Here is a 16,763-nt window from a genome sequence, read left to right as displayed (position 1 = left end):
CTAACACCCTGACCAACACCCTGCTAACTAACACCCTGCTAACTAACACCCTGACCAACACCCTGCTGACTAACACCCTGACCAACACCCTGCTAACTAACACCCTGCTAACTAACACCCTGCTGACTAACACCATGCTGACTAACACCCTGACCAACACCCTGCTGACTAACATCCTGCTGACTAACACCCTGCTGACTAACACCCTACTGACTAACACCCTGACTAACACCCTGCTGACTAACACCCTACTGACTAACACCCTGACTAACACCCTGCTGACTAACACCCTACTGACTAACACCCTGACTAACATCAAGAGAGATCACGTTTAAATAGAGAAGGAATCAGAGGATGCCAATGTGGTCTGTACCTGGAACTGGCCTTCTGTGACCATGTAAGCACAGAGCAGAGAACCTGCTAATAGCCCTGAGCCAATGATCAGGTTCTGGGTCTGGTTCAGTAGGGCCAACGAGGCGTTGGTCTTCCACTCTGACTGCTGCAGACAGGACAGGGGAACACCAATCACCAGCTAGCTACCTCAACATCAACCAATCAGGACAGGGGAACACAATCACCAGCTAGCTACCTCAACTTTAACCAATCAGAACAGGGGTGCACAATCCTCAGCTCGCTACCTCAACACTCAACCAATCAGGACAGGAGAGCACAATCCTCAGCTAGCTACCTCAACATCAACCAATCAGGAGAGCACAATATCTAAATCTCAGACTGTATAGATGTCAATACCCCAACAACAGGACCTGGAGATCGTAAAGTCAGGGAATGTTCGATATCCTTTTACCTGGTACTTCAGAATTGCCTCCTCGAAGCAGGTCACTTCATACCCCTCAGCGTTGTAATATTTCACCTGCAACAAAAGGTTTGCCTGAAGGCAGGGTTTATCTGGGTAGTAAGCTGTTGAGGAGGTCGGGATGTGAAAAGGGGTCTGGGTAATATGATATATGATAATAGGATATGGCTCTCAGTCAGTACCGTCTCAAAGTTGAGCAGCGAGTCCACAGCCTTAGACTTGGCGTTGTAGTCCTGAGTGTTCATGGCTCGTCTGTACTTGGTCCTCCACTCAGTGATCAGGATGGTGAAAGCTGGGGGAATAAAATGTGCTTTCAGAGGACAACCTGGGCTCCAAACAAGGGACCCTCCGAACACCTCGGCCACTGTCACCCACAATGCATCGTTGTCTGTCACGCTACTAACGCTGCTGTCGGCTACAAGAAGTCATCAAACTGAGTCTGTCCTCTGTCAGTATCACTGTGTCATAGAATAGGACCCGTCACTGATATGCACCAAAACGTCATACTCAAGAAACACTGTCAATACCACTGATTTCTGCATCCAGGGTGAAAGGTTTTTTGGGGTCAGTGGCATTGACAGTGTTTCTTGAGTATGAAGTTTTGGTGCATATCAGAAACTCTAGTTATACGGGCTGGAGACGTTGAGGGTGACAGAAACTCTAGTTCTACGGGCTGGAGACATAGAGGGTGACAGAAACTCTAGTTCTACGGGCTGGAGATGTCCAGGGTGACAGAAACTCTAGTTCCAGGGGCTGGAGACTTCGAGGGTGACAGAAACTCTAGTTCTACGGGCTGGAGACATCGAGGGTGACAGAAACTCTAGTTCTACGGGCTGGAGATTCCCAGGGTGACAGAAACTCTAGTTCTACGGGCTGGAAATGTTCAGGGTGACAGACACTCTAGTTCTACGGGCTGGAGATGTCCAGGGTGGCAGAAACTCGAGTTCTACGGGCTGGAGATGTCCAGGGTGACAAAAACTCTAGTTCTACGGGCTGGAGACATCGAGGGTGACAGAAACTCTAGTTCTACGGGCGGAGACGTCCAAGGTGACAGAAACTCTAGTTCTACGGACTGGAGACGTCATGACGGCCACTACTTGTGTGATTCCACACAACTAACTAGTTAGTGATTCCACACAACTAACTAGCTAGCGATTCCACACAACTAACTAGCTAGTGATTCCACACAACTGACTAGCTAGTGATTCCACACAACTAACTAGTTAGTGATTCCATACAACTAACTAGCTAGCGATTCCACACAACTAACTAGCTAGCGATTCCACACAAATAACTAGCCTAGCTAGCGATTCCACATCAGCTAAACCTGAATCAGTCAACTCACTGAGGTAGATCAGCAAGCAGATGAAGACGATGAGGCCGAACAAGGCACTGAAGTAGGATACAAAGTAGAGGATGGCGATGACTATATCAGCGATGGTGGGCAGGATACTGAAGATGATGTAGCTGAGGAGAGAGAGAGGGGAGAGTGGGTGGCAGGATACTGAAGATGATGTAGCTGAGGAGAGAGAGAGGGGAGAGTGGGTGGCAGGATACTGAAGATGATGTAGCTGAGGAGAGAGAGAGGGGAGAGAGGGTGGCAGGATACTGAAGATGATGTAGCTGAGGAGAGAGACGGGAGAGAGGCTGGCAGGATACTGAAGATGATGTAGCTGAGGAGAGAGAGACGGGAGAGAGGCTGGCAGGATACTGATAGGATGGATTGAGCTGATATGGGTGAGAGAGTGTGTGGAGGGGGTGGCAGGATACTGATAGGATGGATTGAGCTGATATGGGTGAGAGAGTGTGTGGAGGGGGTGGCAGGATACTGAAGATGATGTAGCTGAGGAGAGAGACGGGAGAGAGGCTGGCAGGATACTGATAGGATGGATTGAGCTGATATGGGTGAGAGAGTGTGGAGGGGGTGGCAGGATACTGATAGGATGGATTGAGCTGATATGGGTGAGAGAGTGTGGAGGGGGTGGCAGGATACTGATAGGATGGATCGAGCTGATATGGGTGAGAGAGTGTGTGGAGGGGGTGGCAGGATACTGATAGGATGGATCGAGCTGATATGGGTGAGAGAGTGTGTGGAGGGGGTGGCAGGATACTGATAGGATGGATTGAGCTGATATGGGTGAGAGAGTGTGGAGGGGTGTACCTGAGCAGGTGTGGAGGGGTGTACCTGAGCAGCTGTGGAGGGGTGTACCTGAGCAGGTGTGGAGGGGTGTACCTGAGCAGGTGTGGAGGGGTGTACCTGAGCAGGTGTGGAGGGGGTGTACCTGAGCAGGTGTGGAGGGGTGTACCTGAGCAGGTGTGGAGGGGGTGTACCTGAGCAGGCTGTTGATAGAAGATGTTCCTCGGTCTACACTACTCAGAACGTCCCCAGTGTGTCTCCCCAGGTGCCAGCGCAACGACAGGGAGTGGAGGTGACCAAACAGACGGACCTGAACCACCCTACTGGTGTACTGCTGGACCTGCGTCCACAGGAAGGACCTCAGGTTACTGATAAACCCTGATGTACCTGGGGAGGGAGGGAGGGAGGGAGGGAGGGAGGGAGGGAGGGAGGGAGGGAGGGAGGGAGGGAGGGAGGGAGGGAGGGAGGGAGGGAGGGAGGGAGGGAGGGAGGGAGGGAGGGAGACAAAGAGCGAGAGTCAAATCCAGCCAGTGAGAGACTCAGAGGAAGCCATTAATAGGTAACAGTAGCCATTAATAGGTAACAGTAGCCATTAATAGGTAACAGTAGCCATGAATAGATTACAGTAGCCATTAGTAGGTAACAGTAGCCATTAATAGGTAACAGTAGCCATTAGTAGGTAACAGTAGCCATTAGTAGGTAACAGTAGCCATTAGTAGGTAACAGTAGCCATTAATAGGTAACAGTAGCCATTAGTAGGTAACAGTAGCCATTAGTAGATAACAGTAGCCATTAATAGGTAACAGTAGCCATTAGTTGGTAACAGTAGCCATTAATAGGTAAAAGTAGCCATTAATAGGTAACAGTAGCCATTAGTAGGTAACAGTAGCCATTAGTTGGTAACAGTAGCCATTAGTTGGTAACAGTAGCCATTAGTAGGTAACAGTAGCCATTAGTTGGTAACAGTAGCCATTAATAGGTAACAGTAGCCATTAATAGGTAACAGTAGCCATTAGTAGGTTACAGTAGCCATTAGTTGGTAACAGTAGCCATTAATAGGTAACAGTAGTCATTAATAGGTAACAGTAGCCATTAGTTGGTAACAGTAGCCATTAATAGGTAACAGTGGCCATTAATAGGTAACAGTAGCCATTAATAGGTAACAGTAGACATTAATAGGTAACAGTAGCCATTAATAGGTAACAGTAGCCATTAATAGGTAACAGTAGCCATTAGAAGGTAACAGTAGACATTAGTTGGTAACAGTAGCCATTAATAGGTAACAGTAGCCATTATTAGGTAACAGTAGTCATTAGTTGGTAACAGTAGCCATTAGTTGGTAACAGTAGCCATGAATAGGTAACAGTAGCCATTAATAGGCCATTAATAGGCAACAGTAGCCATTAGTTGGTAACAGTAGCCACTAGTTGGTAACAGTAGCCATTAATAGGTAACAGTGGCCATTAATAGGCCATTAATAGGTAACAGTAGCCATTAATAGGTAACAGCAGCCATTAGTTGGTATCAGTAGCCATTAATAGGTAACAGTAGCCATTAGTTGGTAACATTAGCCATTAATAGGTAACAGTAGACATTAGTAGGTTACAGTAGCCATTAGTAGGTAACAGTAGCCATTAATAGGTAACAGTAGCCATTAGTAGGTAACAGTAGCCATTAGTAGGTAACAGTAGCCATTAGTAGGTAACAGTAGCCATTATTAGGTAACAGTAGTCATTAGTTGGTAACAGTAGCCATTAGTTGGTAACAGTAGCCATGAATAGGTAACAGTAGCCATTAATAGGCCATTAATAGGCAACAGTAGCCATTAGTTGGTAACAGTAGCCACTAGTTGGTAACAGTAGCCATTAATAGGTAACAGTGGCCATTAATAGGCCATTAATAGGTAACAGTAGCCATTAATAGGTAACAGCAGCCATTAGTTGGTATCAGTAGCCATTAATAGGTAACAGTAGCCATTAGTTGGTAACAGTAGCCATGAATAGGTAACAGTAGACATTAGTAGGTAACAGTAGCCATTAGTAGGTAACAGTAGCCATTAATAGGTAACAGTAGCCATTAGTAGGTCACAGTAGCCATTAATAGGTAACAGTAGCCATTAATAGGTAACAGTAGCCATTAGTAGGTAACAGTAGCCATTAATAGGTAACAGTAGCCATTAATAGGTAACAGTAGCCATTAGTAGGTAACAGTAGCCATTAGTAGGTAACAGTAGCCATTAGTAGGTAACAGTAGCCATTAATAGGTAACAGTAGCCATTAGTAGGTAACAGTAGCCATTAATAGGTAACAGTAGCCATTAATAGGTAACAGTAGCCATTAATAGGTAACAGTAGCCATTAGTAGGTAACAGTAGCCATTAGTAGGTAACAGTAGCCATTAATAGGTAACAGTAGCCATTAATAGGTAACAGTAGCCATTAGTAGGTAACAGTAGCCATTAATAGGTAACAGTAGTCATTAATAGGTAACAGTAGCCATTAATAGGTAACAGTAGCCATTAATAGGTAACAGTAGCCATTAGTAGGTAACAGTAGCCATTAATAGGTAACAGTAGTCATTAATAGGTAACAGTAGCCATTAATAGGTAACAGTAGCCATTAATAGGTAACAGTAGCCATTAATAGGTAACAGTAGCCATTAGTAGGTAACAGTAGCCATTAATAGGTAACAGTAGCCATTAATAGGTAACAGTAGCCATTAGTAGGTAACAGTAGCCATTAATAGGTAACAGTAGCCATTAATAGGTAACAGTAGCCATTAATAGGTAACAGTAGCCATTAATAGGTAACAGTAGCCATTAGTAGGTAACAGTAGCCATTAATAGGTAACAGTAGCCATTAATAGGTAACAGTAGCCATTAATAGGTAACAGTAGCCATTAATAGGTAACAGTAGCCATTAATAGGTAACAGTAGCCATTAATAGGTAACAGTAGCCATTAATAGGTAACAGTAGCCATTAGTAGGTAACAGTAGTCATTAATAGGTAACAGTAGTCATTAATAGGTAACAGTAGCCATTAATAGGTAACAGTAGCCATTAATAGGTAACAGTAGCCATTAGTAGGTAACAGTAGCCATTAATAGGTAACAGTAGCCATTAATAGGTAACAGTAGCCATTAATAGGTAACAGTAGCCATTAATAGGTAACAGTAGCCATTAGTAGGTAACAGTAGCCATTAATAGGTAACAGTAGCCATTAGTAGGTAACAGTAGCCATTAGTAGGTAACAGTAGCCATTAATAGGTAACAGTAGCCATTAATAGGTAACAGTAGTCATTAATAGGTAACAGTAGCCATTAATAGGTAACAGTAGCCATTAGTTGGTCACAGTAGCCATTAGTAGGTCACAGTAGCCATTAATAGGTAACAGTAGCCATTAATAGGTAACAGTAGCCATTAGTAGGTAACAGTAGCCATTAATAGGTAACAGTAGCCATTAGTAGGTAACAGTGATCGGAGTGTCCTGTTATTCCTCACCTGCCCCTCCACCCTGGAGGAATTTGAGCAGGACATAAATACACACGGTGGTGGCCAGGGTCCTCCAGCTGCTGCCATCAGACAGATTATTCACTAGACAGACACAGAGGACAGACACACAGAGACAGATTATTCACTAGGCAGACACAGAGGACAGACACACAGAGACAGATTATTCACTAGGCAGACACAGAGGACAGACACACAGGGACAGATTATTCACTAGACAGACACAGAGGACAGACACACAGACAGATTATTCAGTAGACAGACACAGAGGACAGACACACAGACAGATTATTCAGTAGACAGACACACAGGGACAGATTATTCAGTAGACAGACACAGAGGACAGACACACAAGGACAGATTATTCACTAGGCAGACACAGAGGACAGACACACAGACAGATTATTCAGTAGACAGACACACACAGACAGATTATTCAGTAGACAGACACAGAGGACAGACACACAGACAGATTATTCACTAGACAGACACAGAGGACAGACACACAAGGACAGACACAGAAGACAGACACACAGTGAGATTATTGATTAGACAGACAGAGGACAGACACATAGAGAGATAATTGATTAGACAGACAGAGGACAGACACACAGGGACAGATTATTCACTAGACAGACACAGAGGACAGACACACAGGGACAGATTATTCATTAGACAGACAGAGGACAGACACACAGGGACAGATTATTCAGTAGACAGACACAGAGGACAGACACACAGAGACAGATTATTCACTAGGCAGACACAGAGGACACACACACAGGGACAGATTATTCAGTAGACAGACACGGAGGACAGACACACAGAGAGATTATTCACTGGGCAGACACACAGAGACAGATTATTCACTAGGCAGACACAGAGGACAGACACACAGGGACAGATTATTCAGTAGACAGACACAGAGGGACAGATTATTCACTAGGCAGACACAGAGGATGGACACACAGGGACAGATTATTCACTAGGCAGACACAGAGGATGGACACACAGGGACAGATTATTCACTAGGCAGACACAGGGACAGATTATTCATTAGACAGACACAGGGACAGATTATTCACTAGACAGACACAGGGACAGATTATTCACTAGACAGACACAGGGACAGATTATTCACTAGACAGACACAGGGACAGATTATTCATTAGACAGACACAGGGACAGATTATTCATTAGACAGACACAGGGACAGATTATTCATTAGACAGACACAGGGACAGATTATTCAGTAGACAGACACAGGGACAGATTATTCATTAGACAGACACAGGGACAGATTATTCATTAGACAGACACAGGGACAGATTATTCATTAGACAGACACAGGGACAGATTATTCAGTAGACAGACACAGACAGACAGATTATTCACTAGACAGACACAGGGACAGATTATTCATTAGACAGACACAGAGGACAGATTATTCACTAGACAGACACAGAGGACAGATTATTCACTAGACAGACACAGGGACAGATTATTCATTAGACAGACACAGAGGACAGATTATTCACTAGACAGACACAGAGGACAGATTATTCACTAGACAGACACAGGGACAGATTATTCATTAGACAGACACAGGGACAGATTATTCACTAGACAGACACAGGGACAGATTATTCACTAGACAGACACAGGGACAGATTATTCATTAGACAGACACAGGGACAGATTATTCATTAGACAGACACAGGGACAGATTATTCATTAGACAGACACAGGGACAGATTATTCAGTAGACAGACACAGACAGACAGATTATTCACTAGACAGACACAGGGACAGATTATTCATTAGACAGACACAGAGGACAGATTATTCACTAGACAGACACAGGGACAGATTATTCATTAGACAGACACAGGGACAGATTATTCATTAGACAGACACAGGGACAGATTATTCATTAGACAGACACAGGGACAGATTATTCAGTAGACAGACACAGACAGACAGATTATTCACTAGACAGACACAGGGACAGATTATTCATTAGACAGACACAGGGACAGATTATTCATTAGACAGACACAGGGACAGATTATTCACTAGACAGACACAGGGACAGATTATTCATTAGACAGACACAGGGACAGATTATTCATTAGACAGACACAGAGGACAGACACACCGGGACAGATTATTCACTAGGCAGACACAGAGGACAGACACACAGAGACAGATTATTCATTAGACAGACACAGAGGACAGACACACAGACAGAGGACAGACACACAGGGACAGATTATTCACTAGACAGACACAGAGGACAGACACACACAGGGACAGATTATTCAGTAGACAGACACAGAGGACAGACACACAGGGACAGATTATTCATTAGACAGACACAGAGGACAGACACACAGGGACAGATTATTCATTAGACAGACACAGAGGACAGACACACAGGGACAGATTATTCATTAGACAGACACAGAGGACAGACACACAGGGACAGATTATTCATTAGACAGACACAGAGGACAGACACACAGGGACAGATTATTCATTAGACAGACACAGGGACAGATTATTCACTAGACAGACACAGGGACAGATTATTCACTAGACAGACACAGAGGACAGACACACAGGGACAGATTATTCAGTAGACAGACACAGAGGACAGACACACAGGGACAGATTATTCATTAGACAGACACAGAGAACAGACACACAGGGACAGATTATTCATTAGACAGACAGAGGACAGACACACAGGGACAGATTATTCATTAGACAGACACAGAGGACAGACACACAGGGAGAGATTATTCATTAGACAGACACAGAGGACAGACACAGGGGAAGATATTGCCGCTGTTTGATAAAAACCTCTTATCAATTAGTAAACTTCAGAAGATACTTTAAATACATTACATAACATATCAAAGATGAAAATATACAACACTCAAAGACTAAATAGAGTAGGGAGCAGACTGGTTCATCTGAAATACTCCTTTAATTTATAAACGCAATCGCAACCACTGTCACGACTTCTGCCGAAGTCGTTGCCTCTCCTTGTTCGGCGTTCGACGTCACCGGTCTTCTAGTCATCATTGATCCTTTTTTTAATTTTCCATTGGTTTTGTCTTGTCTTCCCACACACCTGTTTTCTATCCCATTCATTACCTGTTGTGTATTTAACCCTCTGTTTCCCCTCATGTCTTTGTCAGAGATTGATTTGTTGTCAGTGTAGTGTTATTGTTTGTATAGGTGCGCGTCGGGTCCTCGTACCCATGTTTTGTTTGTTTGTACATTTATTGTTATGGAGCATACTTGTGGAACTTTATTAAAAGACTCCATATTTACACTCCATTTTGACTCTCCTGCGCCTGACTTCCCTGCCACCTATTACACCTATGCATGACAACCACACTGCCCTAACCCATCTGGACAAGAGGAATACCTATGTGAGAATGCTGTTCGTCGACTACAGCTCAGCATTTAACACCATAGTACCCTCCAAGCTCGTCATCAAGCTCGAGACCCTGGGTCTCGACCCCGCCCTGTGCAACTGGGTACTGGACTTCCTGACGGGCCGCCCCCAGGTGGTGAGGGTAGGCAACAACATCTCCACCACGCTGATCCTCAACACTGGGGCCCCACAAGGGTGCGTTCTGAGCCCTCTCCTGTACTCCCTGTTCACCCATGACTGCGTGGCCATGCACGCCTCCAACTCAATCATCAAGTTTGCGGACGACACTACAGTGGTAGGCTTGATTACCAACAACGACGAGACGGCCTACAAGGAGGTGGTGAGGGCCCTCAGAGTGTGGTGTCAGGAAAATAACCTCACACTCAACGCCAACAAAACAAAGGAGATGATTGTGGACTTGAGGGAACACCCCCCTATCCACATCGACGGACAGTAGTGGAGAGGGTAGTACGTTTTAAGTTCCTCGGCGTACACATCACGGACAAACTGAATTGGTCCACCCACACAGACAGCATCGTGAAGACCTCAGGAGGCTGAAGAAATTCGGCTTGTCACCAAAAGCACTCACCAACTTTTACAGATGCACAATCGAGAGCATTCTGTCAGGCTGTATCACCGCCTGGTACGGCAACTGCTCCGCCCACAACCGGAAGGCTCTCCAGGGGGTATTGAGGTCTGCACAATGCATCACCGGGGGCAAACTACCTGCCCTCCAGGACACCTACACCACCCGATGTCACAGGAAGGCCATAAAGATCATCAAGGACAACAACCACCCGAGCCACTGCCTGTTCACCCCGCTATCATCCAGAAGGCGAGGTCAGTACAGGTGCATCAAAGCTGGGACCGAGAGACTGAAAAACAGCTTCTATCTCAAGGCCATCAGACTGTTAAACAGCCACCACTAACATTGAGTGGCTGCTGCCAACACACTGTCATTGACACTGACTCAACTCCAGCCACTTCAATAATGGGAATTGATGGAAATTTATGTAAAATATATCACTAGCCACTTTAAACAATGCTACCTCATATAATGTTTGCATACCATACATTTCTCATCTCATATGTATATGTATATACTGTACTCTATATCATCTACAGCATCTTTATGTAATACATGTATCACTAGCCACTTTAACTATGCCACTTTGTTTACATACTCATCTCATATGTATATACTGTATATACTGTACTCGATACCATCTACTGAATCTTGCCTATGCCGCTCTGTACCATCACTCATTCATATATCTTTATGTACATCACCTATGATTTTGGAGTAGGGGACAGTCTCACCTATGTTGTTGGAGTAGGGGACAGACAGTCTCACCTATGTTTTTGGAGTAGGGGACAGACAGTCTCACCTATGTTTTTGGAGTAGGGGACAGTCTCACCTATGTTTTTGGAGTAGGAGACGGACAGTCTCACCTATGTTGTTGGAGTAGGGGACAGACAGTCTCACCTATGATTTTGGAGTAGGAGACAGACAGTCTCACCTATGTTTTTGGAGTAGGGGACAGTCTCACCTATGTTTTTGGAGTAGGGGACAGACAGTCTCACCTATGTTTTTGGAGTAGGAGACAGACAGTCTCACCTACGTTGTTGGAGTAGGGGACAGACAGTCTCACTTATGATTTTGGAGTAGGGGACAGACAGTCTCACCTATGTTTTTGGAGTAGGGGACAGACAGTCTCACCTATGTTGTTGGAGTAGGGGACAGACAGTCTCACCTATGTTTTTGGAGTAGGGGACAGACAGTCTCACCTATGTTTTTGGAGTAGGGGACAGACAGTCTCACTTATGTTTTTGGAGTAGGGGACAGACAGTCTCACCTATGTTTTTGGAGTAGGGGACAGACAGTCTCACCTATGTTTTTGGAGTAGGAGACAGACAGTCTCACCTCGGTTTTTGGAGTAGGGGACAGACAGTCTCATTTATGATTTTGGGGTAGGGGACAGTCTCACTTATGTTTTTGGAGTAGGGGACAGTCTCACTTATGTTTTTGGAGTAGGGGACAGACAGTCTCACCTATGGTTTTGGAGGACACAGACAGTCTCACCTTTGTTTTTGGAGTAGGGAACAGTCTCACCTATGTTTTTGGAGTAGGGGACAGACAGTCTCACCTATGTTTTTGGAGTAGGGGACAGTCTCACCTATGTTTTTGGAGTAGGGGACAGTCTCACCTTTGTTTTTGGAGTAGGGGACAGTCTCACTTATGTTTTTGGAGTAGGGGACAGACAGTCTCACCTATGTTTTTGGAGTAGGAGACAGACAGTCTCACCTATGTTGTTGGAGTAGGAGACAGACAGTCTCACCTATGTTGTTGGAGTAGGGGACAGACAGTCTCACCTATGTTTTTGGAGTAGGGGACAGACAGTCTCACCTATGTTTTTGGAGTAGGGGACAGTCTCACCTATGTTTTTGGAGTAGGGGACAGTCTCACCTATGTTTTTGGAGTAGGGGGACAGTCTCACCTATGTTTTTGGAGTAGGGGACAGACAGTCTCACCTATGTTTTTGGAGTAGGAGACAGACAGTCTCACCTATGTTGTTGGAGTAGGAGACAGACAGTCTCACCTATGTTGTTGGAGTAGGGACAGACAGTCTCACCTATGTTTTTGGAGTAGGGGACAGTCTCACCTATGTTTTTGGAGTAGGAGACAGACAGTCTCACCTATGTTGTTGGAGTAGGGGACAGACAGTCTCACCTATGTTTTTGGAGTAGGGGACAGTCTCACCTATGATTTTGGAGTAGGGGACAGACAGTCTCACCTATGATTTTGGAGTAGGGGACAGACAGTCTCACTTATGATTTTGGAGTAGGAGACAGACAGTCTCACCTATGTTTTTGGAGTAGGGGACAGTCTCACCTATGTTTTTGGAGTAGGGGACAGACAGTCTCACCTATGTTTTTGGAGTAGGGGACAGTCTCACCTATGATTTTGGAGTAGGGGACAGACAGTCTCACCTATGTTTTTGGAGTAGGGGACAGACAGTCTCACCTATGTTTTTGGAGTAGGAGACAGACAGTCTCAACTATGATTTTGGGGTAGGGGACAGTCTCACTTATGATTTTGGAGTAGGGGACAGACAGTCTCACCTATGTTTTTGGAGTAGGGACAGTCTCACCTATGTTTTTGGAGTAGGGGACAGACAGTCTCACCTATGTTTTTGGAGTAGGAGACAGACAGTCTCACCTCGGTTTTTGGAGTAGGGGACAGACAGTCTCATTTATGATTTTGGGGTAGGGGACAGTCTCACTTATGTTTTTGGAGTAGGGGACAGTCTCACTTATGTTTTTGGAGTAGGGGACAGTCTCACCTATGTTTTTGGAGTAGGGGACAGTCTCACTTATGTTTTTGGAGTAGGGGACAGACAGTCTCACCTATGTTTTTGGAGTAGGACACAGACAGTCTCACCTTTGTTTTTGGAGTAGGGAACAGGCAGTCTCACCTATGTTTTTGGAGTAGGGGACAGTCTCACCTATGTTTTTGGAGTAGGGGACAGTCTCACCTATGTTTTTGGAGTAGGGGACAGTCTCACCTATGTTTTTGGAGTAGGGGACAGTCTCACCTATGTTTTTGGAGTAGGGGACAGTCTCACCTTTGTTTTTGGAGTAGGGAACAGGCAGTCTCACCTATGTTTTTGGAGTAGGACCCAGACAGTCTCACCTATGTTTTTGGAGTAGGGGACAGTCTCACCTATGTTTTTGGAGTAGGGGACAGACAGTCTCACCTATGATTTTGGAGTAGGGGACAGTCTCACCTATGTTTTTGGAGTAGGGGACAGGCAGTCTCACCTATGTTTTTGGAGTAGATGGGGACGAAGACGTTGATGACCCTTTCCATGGCCAGTAGGGCCAGACAGAGCAGGACCATTACCTGAAGAGGCAGGCTGCCCCGGGGCCACAGGTAAGGGGCCAGTAGACGCACCTTCTGCCCAAAACCATGCCATGTTGACACGGTCTGGGACGACTTGGATGTGGATGGGAAGGACATAGGTGGAGGCTCACTGGCTTTCTGTTGCCTTCTATTGTCAGGCTGTAGAGGGAAGAGTGGCACTTTTTGTTAGGAAACATAGTAACAAATAACTTTCAGCGTACTACAACTCGCCGTAAGAACACTGATGTGTAAATGCAATTAAAAAACTAAACAAAATGAAATATTAAAAAACTAAACAAAATGAACAGGTTAAACCAATTTTTAAAAAAATACAACATTATCATCCATTGTGTCATATTTCCATGCATTATACTTGTATGCCTAACAATGGAAATAAATAGATGTTTACCTCAATAGTCAGAGTAATTCCAGCTCCTTTTGCATCTTGATTTGCCATTTGATAAACTGAACTAGAGGATTTGTTCCTCGTGCCTCCAGCTCTGACTAATGTTCAACAGTGGGTCGCCTGCAGGCCACATACCGATGTTACCAGGTTGCTGTGCCTTTTTCTTTGTTTTTTTTTTGGGGGGGGGGGGCAAACTGCACCGTCAGCACGTTCTGCGTTCTAAACTTCCACACGGCGCTCAGGGAGAACAGATGGTAGAATTCGCATGCTTTAAAAGAGTGACATCATACACATCTGTCCAGGAACCGACCGTTCCATATGAACCATCGGTATTTAGAGATAACATGATAACACATGTCTACTTAGCAGTCAGGATGGGATCATAGAGATAGATAGAGGACTCATCTTTGTATCTGTGACATTATAGTGTCTGTGACAGCACGGGCAGTGCCATTGATGCTATCACCATTTTAAAGTAGGTTTTTTTTCACGATTGGCTGATCTCTCCTGACGACTCAAACAGGGTCACCACGAGGAATCAGCCAATGAGGTTGAAGGTCCCACCCAGTTGAATATATTCTCATGGTGGAAGCCCTCAATGGCCCTGCCCATGCTAATGCAGCCTTTTGGCCACTAGAGGCCTCTATCATTCTCTATGGATTGGGTGGTATTTCTCACATGACCGGGGCATGTGGTCATGTGAGAGGGTCTGCCCTGCCATTGTCCAGTTTAAATAGAGGTCAATTCAGCTTTAATACTTCATTCTAAAGCAGTTACAAGGAAAGTTGTTACATGTTATATCATTGTTACATTGTATCGTTGTCTCCAGTGTTTCCTCCTAGAAGTTGTAACATGTTGTACCATTGTTACATTGTATCGTTGTCTCCAGTGTTTTCTCCTAGAAGTTGTAACATGTTGTATCATTAGTAGAGCAGTGAGTATGGCCAGCTGTTGTACATTGTATAATTTCACCTGTTAGTGAGAGTGAAGACAAAATTCAACAACTCTTTTTTTCGTTTTAAATGTCAACTTCATAGGGAGTAGAGATGTCCCAAGGAACCCGCAGAGCACAGACCCTTGGTGGTGAACTTGATAAACATGTAAATAAAAGTAACAGGGCTCTTCATTTTTTTTAAATGATCCTATGGGTTCAGGGACCACAATGGAAATACAAAAACAAAGCATATTGTGATTGGTAAATAAGTTGCAAAAATCGGACCAATAGGAGGCTTCTGAGGCCATTTTTTAATAATGCAAAAGTATCCTTCAATTTCTTTTTTTTTTAAAGGCTAAGGGTCATTTTTACTTTTAAAAAACGAGAAGTTTTATCAACTTCGACTGTCCTCCAACAGTTTCTGATTTTCCTCTTCACTGCAGAGGTACGGTACAGTGGGAGGTAATGGCAGTACAGTGGGAGGTAATGGCAGTACAGTGAGAGGTAATGGCAGTACAGTGAGAGGTCATGGCAGTACAGTGATAGGTAATGGCAGTAATAATAATAATAATAATAATAATAATATATGCCATTTAGCAGACGCTTTTATCCAAAGCGACTTACAGTCATGTGTGCATACATTCTACGTATGGGTGGTCCCGGGGATCGAACCCACTACCCTGGCGTTACAAGCGCCATGCTCTACCAACTGAGCTACAGAAGGACCACCGCAGTACAGTGAGAGGTCATGGCAGTACAGTGATAGGTAATGGCAGTACAGCGAGAGGTAATGGCAGTACAGCGAGAGGTAATGGCAGTACAGTGAGAGGTAATGGCAGTACAGTGGGAGGTAATGGCAGTGCAGCTAGAGGTCATGGCAGTACAGTGAGAGGTAATGGCAGTACAGTGGGAGGTAATGGCAGTGCAGCTAGAGGTAATGGCAGTACAGTGAGAGGTAATGGCAGTACAGTGATAGGTAATGGCAGTACAGTGAGAGGTAATGGCAGTACAGTGAGAGGTAATGGCAGTACAGTGAGAGGTCATGGCAGTACAGTGAGAGGTAATGGCAGTACAGTGATAGGTAATGGCAGTACAGTGAGAGGTAATGGCAGTACAGTGAGAGGTAATGGCAGTACAGTGAGAGGTAATGGCAGTACAGTGAGAGGTAATGGCAGTACAGTGAGAGGTAATGGCAGTACAGTGAGAGGTAATGGCAGTACAGCGAGAGGTAATGGCAGTACAGTGAGAGGTAATGGCAGTACAGTGAGAGGTAATGGCAGTACAGTAATAATAATAATAATAATATATGGCATTTAGCAGACGCTTTTATCCAAAGCGACTTACAGTCATGTGTGCATACATTCTACGTGCAGTGGGAGGTAATGGCAGTACAGTGAGAGGTAATGGCAGTACAGCGAGAGGTAATGGCAGTACAGCGAGAGGTAATGGCAGTACAGTGATAGGTAATGGCAGTACAGCGAGAGGTAATGGCAGTACAGTGAGAGGTAATGGCAGTACAGTGAGAGGTAATGGCAGTACAGTGAGAGGTAATGGCAGTACAGTGAGAGGTAATGGCAGTACAGTGAGAGGTAATGGCAGTACAGTGAGAGGTAA

At 44.8% G+C, this 16,763-nt stretch overlaps 1 protein-coding gene across 2 annotated transcripts in view; it reads right to left on the bottom strand.

The window, feature by feature from the left end:
- Nucleotides 1-15,926, bottom strand: part of abcb6b (ATP-binding cassette, sub-family B (MDR/TAP), member 6b) — a 71,813-nt gene extending 55,887 nt beyond the window's left edge. The window contains exons 1-8 of one of the 2 annotated variants that reach the window (XM_052492702.1): nucleotides 14,219-15,926; nucleotides 13,728-13,968; nucleotides 6,449-6,541; nucleotides 3,146-3,338; nucleotides 2,160-2,281; nucleotides 997-1,106; nucleotides 806-871; nucleotides 374-499 (exon numbers count right to left, since the gene is read on the bottom strand). In XM_052492702.1, the coding sequence (XP_052348662.1) occupies nucleotides 374-499; nucleotides 806-871; nucleotides 997-1,106; nucleotides 2,160-2,281; nucleotides 3,146-3,338; nucleotides 6,449-6,541; nucleotides 13,728-13,968; nucleotides 14,219-14,266 (999 nt within the window). In that variant the 5' untranslated portion in view covers nucleotides 14,267-15,926. The remainder of the gene's footprint in view (nucleotides 1-373; nucleotides 500-805; nucleotides 872-996; nucleotides 1,107-2,159; nucleotides 2,282-3,145; nucleotides 3,339-6,448; nucleotides 6,542-13,727; nucleotides 13,969-14,218) is intronic. The other variant, XM_052492703.1, reaches the window with a different exon arrangement.
- Nucleotides 15,927-16,763: the final 837 nt, after the last annotated feature.

The sequence above is a fragment of the Oncorhynchus keta genome, chromosome 34 (assembly GCF_023373465.1).
Source record: "Oncorhynchus keta strain PuntledgeMale-10-30-2019 chromosome 34, Oket_V2, whole genome shotgun sequence".
NCBI classification, from domain to species: Eukaryota; Metazoa; Chordata; class Actinopteri; order Salmoniformes; family Salmonidae; genus Oncorhynchus; species Oncorhynchus keta.
This window is presented reverse-complemented; position numbering and strand designations above follow the sequence as displayed.